Source organism: Biomphalaria glabrata, chromosome 12 (assembly GCF_947242115.1).
Source record: "Biomphalaria glabrata chromosome 12, xgBioGlab47.1, whole genome shotgun sequence".
Taxonomy (NCBI): domain Eukaryota; kingdom Metazoa; phylum Mollusca; class Gastropoda; family Planorbidae; genus Biomphalaria; species Biomphalaria glabrata.
In genome coordinates, this window is record NC_074722.1 from 13,111,803 (window position 1) to 13,128,687 (window position 16,885).

General features: G+C 35.8%; 1 protein-coding gene across 1 annotated transcript in view; it reads right to left on the reverse strand.

Moving 5' to 3' along the window:
• The window catches only part of LOC106063955 (chitotriosidase-1-like), a 34,187-nt gene that overhangs the window by 9,344 nt on the left and 7,958 nt on the right, over positions 1-16,885 (reverse strand). Inside the window, exons 4-6 of the mRNA XM_056007227.1 lie at positions 15,930-16,176; positions 8,139-8,254; positions 3,341-3,449 (exon numbers count right to left, since the gene is read on the reverse strand). Coding sequence (XP_055863202.1) covers positions 3,341-3,449; positions 8,139-8,254; positions 15,930-16,176 — 472 coding nt within the window. The remainder of the gene's footprint in view (positions 1-3,340; positions 3,450-8,138; positions 8,255-15,929; positions 16,177-16,885) is intronic.

Genomic DNA, 16,885 nt, shown 5'->3' on the forward strand with positions numbered 1-16,885 from the left:
CAATCGCATTTCCCCCATCATAATTTATATATACTATAAATTAAATTCTTATATCGAGTCGCCCCACCCCTATTCGTTAATGCCAAATGCAATCTTTAGCAGAAATTATTAAAGGAGCGAGGATTAATCGTTTTCACTCTACCGCTCCTACCATTTCCAGACAGAGTTTATTTAATTTCACATGAATTTATCATAATTATTTTAAGTAAGACTTTGCATTGAAAAAGTTAGAATTCAAACGAAATTTTTCAGTATTAGAGCCATGATTGAGATGAGTTATAAACTCAAATAATGTTTTCATAGTCGCCTTTTACCAACCTTTACTCAATCTGATATTTTTCTAGTTAAATAAATTTGGGACTATAATTCACAATTTATACTTAAATCTTATTGAATACTATTTATTGAATATTTTTTTTTTCGGCGGCGATCCCCAAAGGCAAAATCTAAATATGTGGGGTATCTTATCTTTTCAAGGAACAAATCGGTTTTATTTGCAATGTATTAAGGGCCTATAAATTCATATTAAAATAATTTTCAAGTACAACATTATTAAAAAGGTCCTTTTTTAATAGTATGAATAATGAGTCTCGATCTCCATTGATGAATAATGAGCTGTAGATGTCAGGAGAATACGTTTCTGCAGTGAAAAAAGAAGAAAACGCTTTTGGCGTCGGGTCTTCGCCCCGAAATCCATTGATGAATAATGAGCTGTAGAAGTCAGGAGAAGGCCCTTCTGCAATGAAGAATGCAAGAAAACGCTTTTGGCGTCGGGGCTTCGCCCCGAAATCCATTGATGAATAAAGAGCTGTACTTGTCAGGAGAATGCGTTTCTGCAGTGAAAAAAAGCAAGAACCCCACAAGAGAACCTTATAGCGCTGCCCCAGTTGTTTTGTTTTTCGCTGAAGGTTGAGAAATGCTGCTTTTTTATAATTCTAATATATATATATATATATATATATATATATATATATATATATATATATATATATATATATATATATGTATGTATGCATATGTGTGTGTGTGTGTGTGTATGTGTGTGTGTACGCACGTTTATGCATAGGGTTAGGGTTTACTGGGCGTTAGGGTTAGGGTTTGGAAAAAATCGCCCCCCCCCACTTCAAAGTTCTGGATCCGCTAGTGCTCCAGGCTGCCATCCATACCTTACAGTATGCATACATGAAATTGTCAAAATTATTAAGTTATTAAGACTTTTTTTCGTGGGAGCGGGGGAGGGGGAGAGTAGAATATGTAAATTCTGTTTGTCTCGGTATAAAATAGTGAAAAATTCTGTTTGTTATAAATTTTTAAACACATTTTAAAGCGAAAAACATTAGCTTTCGTACATTATATATGTTATTTGAGTAATTATTTGTATATCTGCTCCTAAAACCTTTTTTTTATGTGAACTATAACAAGTCCATTAATCAATGTGACTTAACATTTATTGCATGTAAATGTGTGTTTGTGTTTCACATCATATTCTTGAATAAAAATTTTGGCTTTGTGTATATGTGTTTATTTTATTTCAAAAATGTTTTGGTTAAAGGTTTTACATTAAAATTAAAAACAAAAAAAAATATGAAACGATCATAGACAACAAATGGATGCCATTATTTGTTGACATTAACATAGGAGTGAAATTTCCCAGAAGAGAGGGGGCGGGATAGGTGTCACATTAAATGACCAGTCCCAAGGCCAGACGCATGACGCCAACGACCAGTGCTCGGTGCTGGTCTTGTCTTCATTTGTTTAACTCTACCTGCGTCAATGCGAGATGTGTCACCCAAATCACCCTACCCTATTTCTCAAAATATATCTTTTTAAAGTATCTTCGTGTCGTGAATTTGTTTACATTTGTATATTCACGTTAGAGTTTGTACTGACCACATTCCGTGTCTTGATCTTTACTATGTGTTGAGTTATTGTCGCCATTCAGCTAATAGAGCTTTAGATGTTAACATAGTTTTTTGTTATATTAAAGTGTGACACTTAGCTAGTTCGTATATATACACTAATGTCAAATTTTTAAAAATGTCTTTTGGAAAGAAATCCAAAAATGCCATAAAGTGTGATTAGGAATCTGACTTATTATAGGCCTATATTCATAAAATAAGCAAAACCTTTATAATAAAAAAAAACCAATTCGCTGAACGGTGTTAGAATTCCTACTATACATACAATATTATGGTAGAGTGAAATAAACATTGTTATAAATGCTACGTGCTTATTAAATGATTGTCAATTTATATCTCGCGCCAAAACGTCCCCATCACCAAAACGGCTCGCGTCAAAACGGCGTAGCCAAAACGGCAGCGCCAATACGTCAGGTATCGAGCTGAGACAGGTATTAAATCTGCTCTGCATATTTGTTTTGTGATTTCTGTGTCAATTTTCTTTTTAAAATATTCATTAAGTTGGTTTCTTTTTTAATTATTGAAGTACGGCCTCAATAATTTATTCATTTATCCAGAATGTCTTAAATAATCATTCTTTAAACTTTTAATATGGATTACAAAATGCAGAATCTGTATTGGCTTTTGCGAATATTCTGGATACATAACCTGCATAAAAACAGGTGACCTTCACATCATCTGCCCTATAGACCACAAGGTCTGAAAGGGGAACTTTACTTTTTACTTTTAAGCTGCATAGAGAGGTGGGTAACTGATGCAATGGCGACAACGTTTCGATCAGAACCAATTCCAATAATCCATAGTTGCAAAGCGCCTAAAGGGGGACATATAATTAGTTTCCTATCTGTTAGTAGATTTAAGTATCACTATGTAGAAACATAGCCTTAGACCGCACTAGTTGGAGAGAGACGGTGACCAAGAAAGCTATGGACAGCGAGAAAACATGGGCCTCGACCCTTGAAGAAAAGCGTGCCACACGGAAAATGGCCAGCTCCTCTACCACCAAAGCGAAAGCTACCTTGACATGCAATATATGTGGACGGGAGTGTCTCTCCAAAATAGGGCTCCACAGCCATATGAAAAAGTGTTCGATATGAACCATAGTCGTTTCACTACTGAAGGAGGCCAATGATGATGATGACGATGATGTAGAAACATCTAGAAATATATATTTCAGTGAGATGTTAAGTCGCTGTAATGTTATGAAAGAATCGCTCTCTTATGTTCAACTTTTGTTAAATGGACTATTTTTGTGCATAGAAACGACAACCTCCCTAATTTATACTTAGTCTTATAATTTATACTTAGTCTTATAAAAGCCAAGTTTGTTATTTACATTTATTTAAAGCAATCTTTGTTCTAACAAAAACAATCCTTTTGTGAACTGCATTAATACAAATGTTATATGGTCTGTGACTCACAACTGAAATATTTGTTTTATCAGGATCGCCATATAATCGACTTGGATGATCATGTGTTCTAGCAGGTGGTCTAAAAAATTGTGTCTCCAAAACGAGCTTGTCCACTGCCCTAAAATGATATGTAAAATTAGCTGTACCTTAAATTGAAGCTTTTTATTTAAGTACAAATATTAAGTACAAAGATTTGTATTCTAATTCTACGAGCCGACCCGCAGCGTAGCATACGTCCCCCACTCTTTTCTTTTCTAAGCCTCGCTCATTGTCACTGCAAAACATACGTGGGGGTAACTCTAGTCCGACTTTTAGAAATAAAAGAGTTATCTTTCCATGGCTTTTTCATCGCGGTGTACGTCATGGTTGAACCACGAAGAGAATTATATATAACCTATAGGTTATGGGGTGACCGGTCATTTCATCACCGGTCACTTCATCTTCGGTCATTTCATCCTTGGTCTTTTCATCCTTGGACTTTTCATTCCCGGTCACTTCATCCCCGGTCATTTAATCCTTGGCCTTTTCATCCCAGGTCATTTCATCCCCAGTCACTTCATCCCCGGTCTTTTCATCCTTGGTCTTTTCATTCCCGATCATTTCATAACCGGTCACTTTATCCCCGGTCACTTCATCTTTGGTCTTTTCATTCCTGATCATTTCATCCCCGGTAACTTCATCCCCGGTCATTTCATCCCAGGTCATTTCATCCTTGGTCTTTTCAACCTTGGTCTTTTCATCCTTGGTCTTTTTATCCCCTGTCATTTAATCCTTGGTCATTTCATCCCCGTCTTTTTATACTTGGTCTTTCATCCCCTGTCATTTCATCCTTGGTCTTTTCATCCTTGGTCTTTTCATCCCTGGTCATTTCATCCCCTGTCATTTCATCCCCGGTCATTTCATCCTTGGTCTTTCATCCCCAGTCATTTCATCCCCGGTCATTTCATCCCCGGTCATTTCATCCCCGGTCATTTCATCCTTGGTCTTTTCATTCTTGGTCTTTTCATCACCGGTCACTTTATCCCCGATCACATCATCCTTGGTCTTTTCATTCCCAATCATTTCATCTCCGGTAACATCATCCCCGGTCATTTCACCCCCTGTCATTTCATCCTTGGTCATTTCATACTTGGTCTTTTCATCCTTGGTCTTTTTATCCCCTGTCATTTCATCCTTGGTTATTTCATCCCCGGTCAATTCATCCCTGGTCTTTTAATCCTTGGTCTTTTCATCCCCGGTCTTTTCATCCTTGGTATTTCATCCCCGGTCATTTCATCCTTGGTCTTTTCATTCTTGGTCTTTTCATCCCTGGTCATTTCATCCCTGGTCATTTCATCCCCGGTCATTTCATCCCCGGTCATTTCATCCTTGGTTTTTCATCCTCGGTCATTTCATCCTTGGTCTTTTCATTTCATCCCCGGTCATTTCATCCTTGGTCATTTCATCCTTGGTCTTTTCATTTCATCCCCGGTCATTTCATCCTCGGTCATTTCATCCTTGGTCTTTTCATTTCGTCCCCGGTCATTTCATCCCCCATTGAATATTTTGTTCTATATCTTATTGTTTAATTGTGCTGTTAAGGCTTTGACTTAAAGCTCTCCTTGCATGTAATATATAAGTAGTTTTTTGTAGAATGTTTTTGATATCTTTGACATGTTATTAATACGTTTATAGTGTTTCCCCTTCCACTTAACATTCTTGATGACAAATCTTATAATATATTGTAAATCTGGGTGTGTACTTAGCTATAGCGCTTCTGTTGGATGTGGGGAATGTCATATTATAATATTATCCTGCGCATGACGTAATGATCAAAGGCCAAGGTGTAGAGGAAGTAGTGGAAATCATTTAAGAGATGAGAACGATTAGAATACTTATGATCATGCCGCTGATAACTCCTGACGACCATCTTTCACTTAATTTTATTTTTCAATCGCTCTTTCTTGATAATAGGAGTGTCATTTTAGCTTTGAAATAGGTTTTATTTTTTTTAATAAAGGCTGACTTCACCCATCCTCAGGGTATCATGTCACCTATATAGGTTTTGCTTTTATTTCTTTGAAACATTCAAATCGATAACTGTGTTCTAGGCAAAGGGAATGACAAAACATTGTTCAGTAATAGGAATCGATGCATCGTCTTCTGTACTTACAATCAATAGCCTATCTATAGTATCTTACCTGTCTATCATATGTAGATGAACACAAAAACACTATTTTTTTTACACGACGTCTATATTTATAGATGTGAAATTTTTATAGTTTTAAATTGCAATATCAGGTGACCGAGCCTCGCTCGGATGAATAATTTGTTAAGCCCGAAGTCATTTTGGGAATATTTTTGTAATTACGAAAATGAACGATCGGATAAAGACTACTAATCTGAAGAGTTGTTTTAGTGTTCTGTTAGTTTTAAATGTAATTGTACATGGCGATTAAATATAAAGTCTCTTAAGTCCTCCTACAGTCTAGACAAACTACAGCTCACGTCCGTCTTATAGTTTTACAATCTATATTTTGAGTAAAACTATTGTAGTCCTACTATTATTGGCTTGGAAAAAAGTCTTTGCAGTGTAACTTCTCAGATGATTATTTCAGACATTTAAGTATGGAATAAGTATATTCATTTTGGCTTTAGTACGAAACATCAAGTGACGCAAATCACTACGTTATAGGGTAAAACAGGCACTTTGTGACAAAGTAAATTGCATTAGTATTCTTAAGAAACGTTTCCGTGGGGCACCCCTGTTACGCCGAACAATATGTTCTTCCCCCACACGGGATACGTGCCCTGCCCAGCCTGACTGCCGGACTATAAGAAGTTTATACCGTTATGCTCGTTACCCATACGGGATACGTGCCCTGCCCAGCTCAAATGTTTAATAAGGTCTATTGATCCTTTAAAACTCGTTCTTGTTTGCAAAGAAATATTTTAGTGTACTGCGGTAAGCCTAGTGACGTAAGCAGCGTTTTTCCCGTTTACGTCATGGAAAATTTTCATTCATAAAACATTCTAGCCAAAATTAATTTTTCGATAATGAGGCATTTTCAAACCGATATAACGGTCGACCTCGAGTTTTCCCGATGTGGCCAATGAGTTGAGAATTTTTTTCTCACTATTATGCACATACCTTGAAATTTTAAAGAAAATCGTTAGAGTCGTTTTTGAAATAAAATTTATATATATATATATATATATATATATATAAATATATATACATACATACAAGAATTGCTCGCTTAAGAGTATAGTATAGTATATATATATATATATATATATATATATATATATATATATATATATATATATATATATACATACATACATACATACAAGAATTGCTCGCTTAAGAGGATAGGATTTAATTTTATTCTTATCTAATGTGTCATACTTTTTGTCATGTATATAAAAATATTTTAAATATTGTTTTTTTTTTTAATTTTACAATTACTATTTGTTAGATAAAAAGAACAGCGGATGAAATGACCGGGGATGAAATGACCGGGATGAAGTGAGCGGGGACGAAATGACCCTGAACCAGACTATGGTTAATATTAAATGTATATAGAGGATACTAAGTGAAAATTAAGATTTTGTAATAGAAAATAAATTCGTCTTTGCATTTTATTCATTCTTTAGTAAGTACAGTTTCGCGATCAAAGTAACTTTTCGAGCCCTGCATGTAGCGAAGTCACCCAGTATTGAATCAAACTTTTGTTTCCTACATAGATCACGCTCAAGAGCAATAGCAAGTATTGTCAAATCGTTGAAATTTACCTCGTGAATTGTTGAGCTCAAGTAATTTAAAAAAAAAAACAACAATAATACAATTTCGTCTATTTTTCATGAGATTTCCATGTGCCCGTGGTAAATCAGAAGGCTGAGGGAAACTTGTAATACAAGTTATAATGGTTTTATTTAATAATGTACACCTAGAATTAGCTTGGGGCCTATGAAGGTGTTGGGCCCACTGCGGTCGCATAGGTTGCAGTGGCCCAAGACTGACCCTGATATAGATATACGCTGCATTCTCTTTTTAGCCTTTCTTAAAACAATAATTGAAGTGACATCGCTGTTGACATGTCAACACTTGACGTAACTTTCTTACAATTGTGTAAAAAGCTATTGTTTATTATAAAACTTAGGCGTGTTTATTGTATGCATTTAAATCTTCAACACCTTTTAGCCCACTAGTTTGTATTATTAACAAAAAAAAAAAATTTTTTAGGGAGGATTTCTCGCTAATGTAAATGCAATTACTTTACTCTTTATATGGCGACTGGATCTAAATACAAAGGGGTGAAAGATTCTAGCTTGGTGATATGCCAATAGATCCAATACTAGACGATTACATTTTATTCATTTAACTTTTTAAACATCAATATTCATCTAATCAGTGAAAACACGCTAGATTACGTACATTGATTTTGCTACCCGGTAGACACAATTCAAGATTAACTGACCTTAGAAGAGGAGATGAAAAAAAAACAACACTTAAGACCTTTGCAAGACTCACTGACTATACTGCATGTGGTTTTAGCTTGCTACTGTAGATTCGTAGACGTTACCGTACAGGAAAACCTATCCCTTAGACCGCCGCACTATGTGGAGGGAGATTGCGACCAAGAAAGTATGGACAGCGAAAAAACATTAGCCTCAAAAGTGAAAAGCGTGCCAAATTAGCACCGAAGCGACTGCCGACATAATTGAAACATATTTTGGCTGAAATGTCTCTCGCAAAAAAGTCTTTACAGTCAATTGAAAAATTACAGTAGTAATTACATTTAAAAACAAAAAAAAAATTTACCGACAAACTCCACCAAAATCAAAATCTATTTCTTTTTTAAAAAGATACTCTGTTCCTGACAAAGATACATACAAAAACAGTCTTTTTGATCCATTCTGAAAGTTTGACGACATAACCTGTAAAAGCAAATGAATGATTACGTTGTAGAACGTAGCCTTATGTCATCCTGTTCTATTATTTCATTATATCAACAGTCTTTTCCACAAAAGAACTAATAACTTTCAATAATTAGATCTTTGCTGTAAAGCTCTGACTCAGTCACAAAAGCCATTGCTTCCATAAGAAACAGTATAAAGCCAGGGAACACATTAACGGACGTAGGCGGTGTGCTAATGGGAGAATAATGAAATCAAGAAAAAGATATGCACAATAGAAAGGCAATTATTAAAACTCTTTTACAGCTAAACTTGTGTAATGGGTAATGTTGTACTAGTCCGTTTCGTTTCTTTGATTAAAAAGTTGAATCACAAATTGGGCTGGAAGTGCCTTTTTTCTTTATATATCTTTGTATTTTTCACTTTTATTTTTAAATTAAACTGACATTATGCTATAATTTTAAGTAAGCCTGATAGAGAAAACAATTCTGCACAAAAATACAGGTAGTTGGGATCAAACTCGATAGAGGCTATAAAAAGGAAAAGACCTGAAACTAGCGCGTGAAACTACACATTTACAGTACTTTATTTGATGAGTATTGTTATAAACCTGGTGGTGGCACAGATGGGGGTAGTGGTGTGAGTGTAGTCAGCCGACGCAAATCGCCCCAGGCCAGCGCTAGACAAGCGGTCAACCGTGACGAGTTACCACGGTCAGCCGAGACGAGTGTCAACATGAAGGTTCGAGTAGGATCGTCGTCGTGAACAGAGCTCAGGAGCGTCACGAAAGTTGTAGTCGTCTGACCACCTAGAAACGTCGAGCGGCGTTCTGTCCGGTTCTAGAAGGCCAGTAGGGACCCTATATAAAGAGCGGAGGTGTCGCAGTCAAGACGGCTCAGAGCCCGGTTCACTACATTCCGGTCGACTACAGCACAGTTCAACGGTGTGGTTCTGTACGGAGCATTACGACGGTTCAGTGCGGAGTACTGTCAAGTACAGTTGAGACGAACGGCGTCTTGATCTTGGTCTGTGATCGAGTCCGACACAACGAGCCCAAGTGTGTGAAGTCAGTCCCGAACTGTTGAACCCAGTGCAAGCCCGGAACGAGACGGAGAGGCCAGTGCAAGACTTAATACGGCGGAACGGTGTTATCGGAGAGATATTTGTTATGGCAGAGCTATTTGTACTGTTCTACGTGCTGCCAATTGTACAGTATTGGCTGTTATTTATGGACATTAAACCTTTACGTTATTTTGGAGCCCTGACTTGTCAAGTTCTTTAAGTTGGTGGTGTGTGGTGCAGTTTGCAGAGAGCCTGAATAGTGAGATTCGTAACAGTATTTTACTCAAGATCTGTGTTGTTTTTTAGGACTAGCTTATTTCAAGTACCCGGCATTTTTCGATACACAACTTCATACAGAAAATAATTGTGGAAAATTTTTTTTAGTGATTTAAACTTTAAATGATTACTTGAAAAGGTGTTACTCTAATCCAGTGGTGCTCAACCTTATTTGGTCGGCGGGCCATTTTAATTTCCGACATTCATGTCGCGGGCCACATCAACAAAAGAAAAAAAACAACAACAGGAAATAGACAATGAACCATTTTAATTAGAAACCATTGAATCTAGTACTTACATTGATTTAGAAAATTTATCGTACACCAACTTTTAAATATCCGGCTGCATAGATGAGACGCCAAGTCTGAGCACTGAACATAGAATTCTATATATTCTTCCGTGAGACTATTTTGTAATATGGGTGTCACCCGATTCATCATTGAAAAGATTTGTCCTCACAAATAAGTCACTGTGATCATTGTTAACTCTTGTTTTCGGAGATTTAGAAATGTTTCTGCAAGCAACACAGAGTAGAAATCCATTATCTGAATCACTTGAAATTTGTCAAGCAGATATGTTTAGCTTTTATTAAGTCAACCAGTTCAAGTTGCAGCTCTGTCTGGGTACTTAACACATTGGACGCAGATGAATTTTCCAAACCACGAACTTTGTTCAAACTGAACACCATCATCACATGGTCCAGTCTGAACACGATCATTATCACCCATACTTGTTGTTGAAACTTCAATGACAGGACTCTGCTAGTGGTGGTCCCATGCTCCTCATAACTACTAATTTCTCTGATTTCAAAACTGTTGTTTTTACCACGAAAAAATACCAATATTATGAGAGGGATCAGATATGTTCGTAAACTCGTCAGCGGCAATAGAAAACATTTTGAAATCTTGTTTGTCTGTTACATTTGACTGGAGGAAGATGTCTACCATTATCTTTTTCTCGCCTTGTATTGTCAAGAGAAAGCTTGACAACGTCAACAGGATTCTTCTATTTAGTAGGCCTACACAGTTCTTCCACCTCTGCTAGCAAACACTTTTTTATGCATTCGCCGTCGGAAAAAGGTTCTTTATGGTAAATGTTCTCATCAATCCTCCTTTTTAGGTGAAGTCTAGCAATCGCGTCTAAAAAAAATGCCCATTCATTTATTTATGTGTTTGGTTTCATAAAGCTGTTTATGTCCTTTAAAAGAGCCACTCTATCTTTATTATTCTTTATAAAACAAAATATGGTGGCTTATTATCGGTACTAATCTATTTACCCTAACGTAGAGAAAGATTTTTTTCAAACTTTTGTTTTAGGAGAGGGGATTTTCTACATTTTTTCCAACGTTTCGGAGGGCCGGATGAAGCCACTTCGCGGGCCGGATGTGGCCCGCGGGCCGTACTTTGGGCATCACTGCTCTAATCAATTTTGAATATTAGTTTGTTATGAATGTCACTGCCTATTTCGTGTCTGTTCTAGTTTCTTAAATTTTTCTTTAGTAATGGGGTCTTGTTTTCTCCTATTGGGTATACCTTATTTCTCCAAGCAACCTTTGTAAAATATTGGTCCTAAATAATGCTATGTTCATAAACAAAAGATCGCATGGCTGCATTATGATGAATGTACGTGTTAGTTCAATATATTTTATATTACTAGGTAACTAAAATTAACCGCATAAATAGACGTAAGTTTCATTTTTTTCTGTTAGACAAAGTCATATGGCAAATTTTTGTTTATATCCTTATTCTAAAAAGGAATAATAAATAGAATTATACAGTAAAAATAATCACTAAGTTTTTTTTATATATTTTTAATAGTTTTGAAAGTCTCACTGATAAGATTACAAAGAGATTTTGTGTTTTTGCAAATGTACACAAGGTAGACTATGAGTCAGTCCATCTCTTCTAATTATGCATTAAAAATAAGCACTAAGTTTTTCTTTTAATAGTTTTGAAAGTCTGAGTTTGTGTTTTTGCAGATGTACACAAGCTACACTATGGGTCAGTCCATCTCTTCTAATTGTTTAGAAATGAGTATAAAAATGTAGGATTTGATATTTTTAGCCTGAATTTAAGAAGTTACAAACTTCAAACAACTAATATATTGCCTCTTCCATAAAACTTTGTACTTCAAAAATAAATTTATCCAATGCTCGAGATCCTGCTTGTATACTTAGGCCCTATATAAATCGATCCGGTATCAATGTATTAAGTAGCAATAATCCCTCAAAAAAAAAAGTTAAATGAAAGAAGATTGAGATATACATATATTTTTGTGACGGTACGCACAGGTACGGGGTACCGGCACCTTTTTTTAATGTCGGAAAAATGATTACTTTTCTTGTACTTCAACGTTAATTGTTAATTTATTAGTAGTTGAAAGTTAGGCAATCTATCACTGAGTACCGGCACCTATTTTATTTTTTACACAAAAAAAGGACTTTATATACTTTCAGCCGACATGCCGTATTATTAACACCTCTATGTGAAAGTCTCAATCATCTAGAGTATTAGTCATTATTTTAGACTAGATTTAAGTAGAGTCTAGACCAGTGGTTCCCAAAACTATTTCGTCTCGTAGACCCCTTGTCATGCTTTCTGGTTTTCGGTAGACCCCTGCTTAACTTGTACATTTTTACAAAGTCATCAACATTTTTTTTTTTAAAATTTAAATTTAAACTAGCCTGACATTACCCGCGGCCTGCGGGTCTACGTTTGTGTTTACTAATCTAGTGGATTGGATGTAGATGTATGTTAAACGTAGCTAATGATCCTTTCAAGTTTTTTTCTCTTTCGATACGAAAATAAAATTAGTTTTGCGAAAATGGGTTTACCCTAAGCCGATACATTCATATCTATTAAAAACGAAAAGAGCGATAGCTTTGTTAAATGAATGGGATTATAAAGTAAACAATTAAACAAAATAATTTTTAGTACGCGATTCATGAATGAATATAGGCCTATCTCAACACGACTTCGCAGCTTTCGTAAACGAATGTAGTCTATATTAAAAATGCTTTAGAAAACCAAATTTGAATGTTTATTTAATCAAAACATGAAATGAATGGACTATAATTAGTATGTTCATGTGTTAAAGTATAAAACTATCTGTGCGAAGAGAAGTTTTATCATCTTAGAGTTGAATTAGAGTTTTAGATCTAGGGATGGGATTATAAAGTAAACAATTAAACGAATTAATATTTAGTAAGATTCATTACGGTAGGCCTATTATCTAATGAAAGAATGTTTGTCAGGAAATCTGCAGTCACAGATATAACGAACTAATTAATTTAAAAAATGCTTTTGAAACACAAAATTGAAGGTTAATTTTATTATATAATAAAATCAATGGATCTTCTTTTGTATTTTCATGTGTCAAAGTAAAAAACTATCTGCGCAAAGTGTATTTCTTAAAATTAGATCTAGGTCTAAATCCTTTCGATCTTTTGTCATGTCAACATTGTAGACATGGCCTAGATCCATAAAATACTATAGCTGTAATAGAGTCGGACAACTTTATTTTTTTTTAGGGTCTTAAGTTTGTTTTAGGGCTACAATACATACACTAAGGTCTAAGTTGGTACCCAAGAAACATTCCTGCCAAGTTTTATCAAGATTGGTCAAGCGGTTTTGATGTCTATAAGTAACATACATACACCTCACATTCTACTTTATAGTATAGATTTTAAATTTTTTAAATTTCTCTTATGCATCATTGTAAAAGTTTTCGTTAAGTACATTTTCTCGAGTATTTCTTGATCTTTCACGCGTGGCTCCTCCGGGACTATCGTCACTAACGGAAGAAGGATCGCCTTCTGTCGTCTAAACCAGCAAGCTTCGAGCAGGAAGGGATGATTAGCCTTAGCTTGCCACCCACCTAGCAGAAGGAAAACTGAATTCGAAACTCTGCTGCCTTGCAGCTAAACCCAAACATGGGAAAGGTTTCGGGGTCAAGCCTGAGAGAAAATGTGGAGCCGGCAGTCTGCACCACAGCGCTACACCCTGTCAGAGCCTGTGACGCCGATGATCCCAAATTGCATATGACGTTTGTAAAGAATTACATAAGAAGCTTTTAATTTTATAACTCATACCACCGATGTGCCCTTGAACTGTATTGTTGCGTAAAGAAATTCTTTTCATAATAGGTGTAGATTTGTGTAAAACAGGTTTTAAAACTACAATGGCTGGTAAAATCGCTGTTTTATCAATAGTGTTTTCCGCATTTTACTATAAGTAAAGAGATATTGTAAGACGCTCACAAACCATCATCTTCTCTAAAAGATGTCGTAAAGAGATTTTGTGGATCTATTCAGCACTTTATCTTTGAGTTTCGAAAGTTTTTCAACTCTTTATCTATTTTGTCAGGGTGGCATTATCTCAGATGATCCTCCAGCGTAATTGGTTTCATATCGTTGTAAAAAAAAAGGCAATTGGCAACCGCTTGTTTGTCAAGAAAGGAATGAATCCCAATTTTAAATAAAATCTACACATTTCTTTTTTTAGTTACATGCAGACAAAATTAAACTATTTTAAATAAGTATTGAAATTGAATACATAAATTTTTCGTTTAAATAGCAGGATGAATATTAAAAGGATTGACTAAGGTGCAAACCACACATTAATGTATGAAAGAATTAGTGTAATGATATGTAAAAATTAATGTAACGACCTGCTTACTGAAGTCTATTATCGTAAACCCCCCGTGGACATCTCATAGACCCCCAATTTTTTTCTTTTATATCGTAGACCCCTTGGAAGTCCTCATAGACCTACTTTGGGAATCACTGGTCTAGACCTAGATCTTGTAGGCCTATTACTATAAAAAATTAAAATAATCAGTCATTAGACATCATTCGCAATTTTATTATTTATTTACTAGGTCTGGGCATTGAAAAGTAAATCTATTAATAAACTATAATAGATCTAAGTCTAAGTACTAACTTATTAAATAAGTCATTGTAAGTAGAAGTATTATAATGAATATTGTATTGATCTAGATTGACTAGATTATATATAGAGATCTATAGACAGATCTCTAATCTAGTAGATTAAGTATAGAGTATAGTAAATGTATTACAGTATTATTAGATCTATGTCTTATGTCTATATCTAATAATCTGATAATTAATAAACTTTAGTCTTTGTTAATATCTAGACATTTTTCTAATAAAAACTGACTATAGGCATAGCATAGGCTAGACTCGGCAATCTAGTCTCAAGATAGAATCTATACTATTACTAGATCTATTCGATTTTTATATATTGTTATAAACCTGGTGGTGGCACAGATTGGAGAAGTGGTGTGAGTGTAGTGAGCCGACGCAAATCGCCCCAGCGCTAGGCGAGCTGTCAACCGTGATGAGTTACGACGGTCAGCCGAGACGAGTGTCAACACGACGGTTCGGGAAGGATCGACGTTGTGAACAGAGCTCAGGAGCGTCACGAGAGTTGTAGTCATCTGACCACCTAGAAACGTCGAGCGGCGTTCTGTCCGGTTCGAGAAGGCCAGTAGGGACTCTATATAAGAGCGTATGTGTCGCAGTCAAAGACGGTTGAGAAAAGGGGCTCAATACAGCACGGTTCACGAGAGGAGGTACACGACAGGGGTTCAGAACACGGTCGACTAGAGGACAGTTCAACGGTGTGGTTCTGTACGAGCATTACGACGGTTCAGTGCGGAGTACTGTCAAGTACAGTTGAGACGACTGGCGTCTTGATCTTGGACTGTGATCGAGTCCGACACAACGAGCCTAGTGTGTGAAGTCAGTCCTGAACTGTTGAACCCAGTGCAAGCCCGGAACGAGACGGAGAGGCCAGTGCAAGAGTTGATACGGCGGAACGGTGTTATCGGAGAGATATTTGTACAGTGTACGTGTTGCCAATTGTACAGTATTGGCTGTTTATTTAATCAACTATTAAAGTGTTACGTTACTTTGGAGCCCTGAGTTGTCAAGTTCTTTAAGTTGGTGGTGTATGGTGCAGTTTGCAGAGAGCCTGGATAGTGAAATTCGTTACAATATAGATCTAGACTAGATTTAGATTATAGATCTAAATATATTAATGGAGATATGATATGCGGTGTTAGCTAATAGCGTTGCACAAGAAACGAACTTGGGTTTTTCTAAACTTGGTACTTAGTAGTAAAACAGCACCTTCTTAAATAAATCGTAACTAGAAAACAAAAGCCTATATTTATTTTAGTATATATAGGTGTGTGGTTGTATATTATATAGCCTTTGTAAATTCTCCTATAGAGAAATGACTTTTGTAATTTCGTTTACTGAAAAATTGGGCTATTCGCCTCTGACACATATATAATTTTTATGTCCAGCAACAAAGCTCATTAAAGCATTACTTACATGTATAAAGGAACTAAAAGTAAACCTGTAATCTGTCAAACCAAAGTTGTCTAACAGTCTTATGCTTAAACCATCGAATCCTTTCTCAAGTAAAAATTGCTTGGCATTGGTTGCAAATTTATTTATTAAAGAATCGGAAGTTAAATATTTGAAAAATTCTGTGATACGAATGTCATCCATATCTGTAACTTCCAACAGAACTTTAAAATTGGCATTCCTTCCCTTGTAGAATGGTATTCTTTGCATGCTGATACGAGAGATAATAAAAGAAAATACGAAATCAAACCTGCAATAAATCTCTACAAGAGTTTTTTTTAATTAAAAAAACAACAACAATGAAATTAATGTTCAGTCTAAAAATAAGTGACCAGTCTCAAATAAGACATAACCTAGACGCAAGCCTAAAAAAACTTAGTGTCCTGTCTAAACAAAAAAATGTAACCTAATACCCAGTATTTTAAAAAAATATAGAACTAAGTGCCAAGTCTAAAAAAAAACCATAGATCTTAGAGTCGAGTCTGAATAAAAATATAGAACTTAGTGGTCAGTTAAAAAAAAAATAGCATGACATTCTTATTTACTTTATTTTTGTCACATAAAGCGCCGTGAAAAGGTCTCCAGACTATTTTCCCCAGCTCTCCCCTTCTCTTAGCACAAACCGCAAACCACTTTTGCTACTCACCAGTTTACCCATCTGGACAAGCCTCCATTATTATATTCAAGTTTCATGTCTATCAACCTTGTTGGCTTTATCGCAAGGGAGAGACGATTTGAGCTCCTTCTACCTTGAAAGCGACCAGACTATCCCCTTCTAGACCATGAGCGCACGTCACGCTTGACCTCTGGCCAGGTGTTCTCATTAGTGAATAAGTATGAGGAGGTAACTTGAATGGATGTCACATTGTCTAACTTGACCTATCACATGATCAATCACATGCCTTCCTGCCCAATCTCTA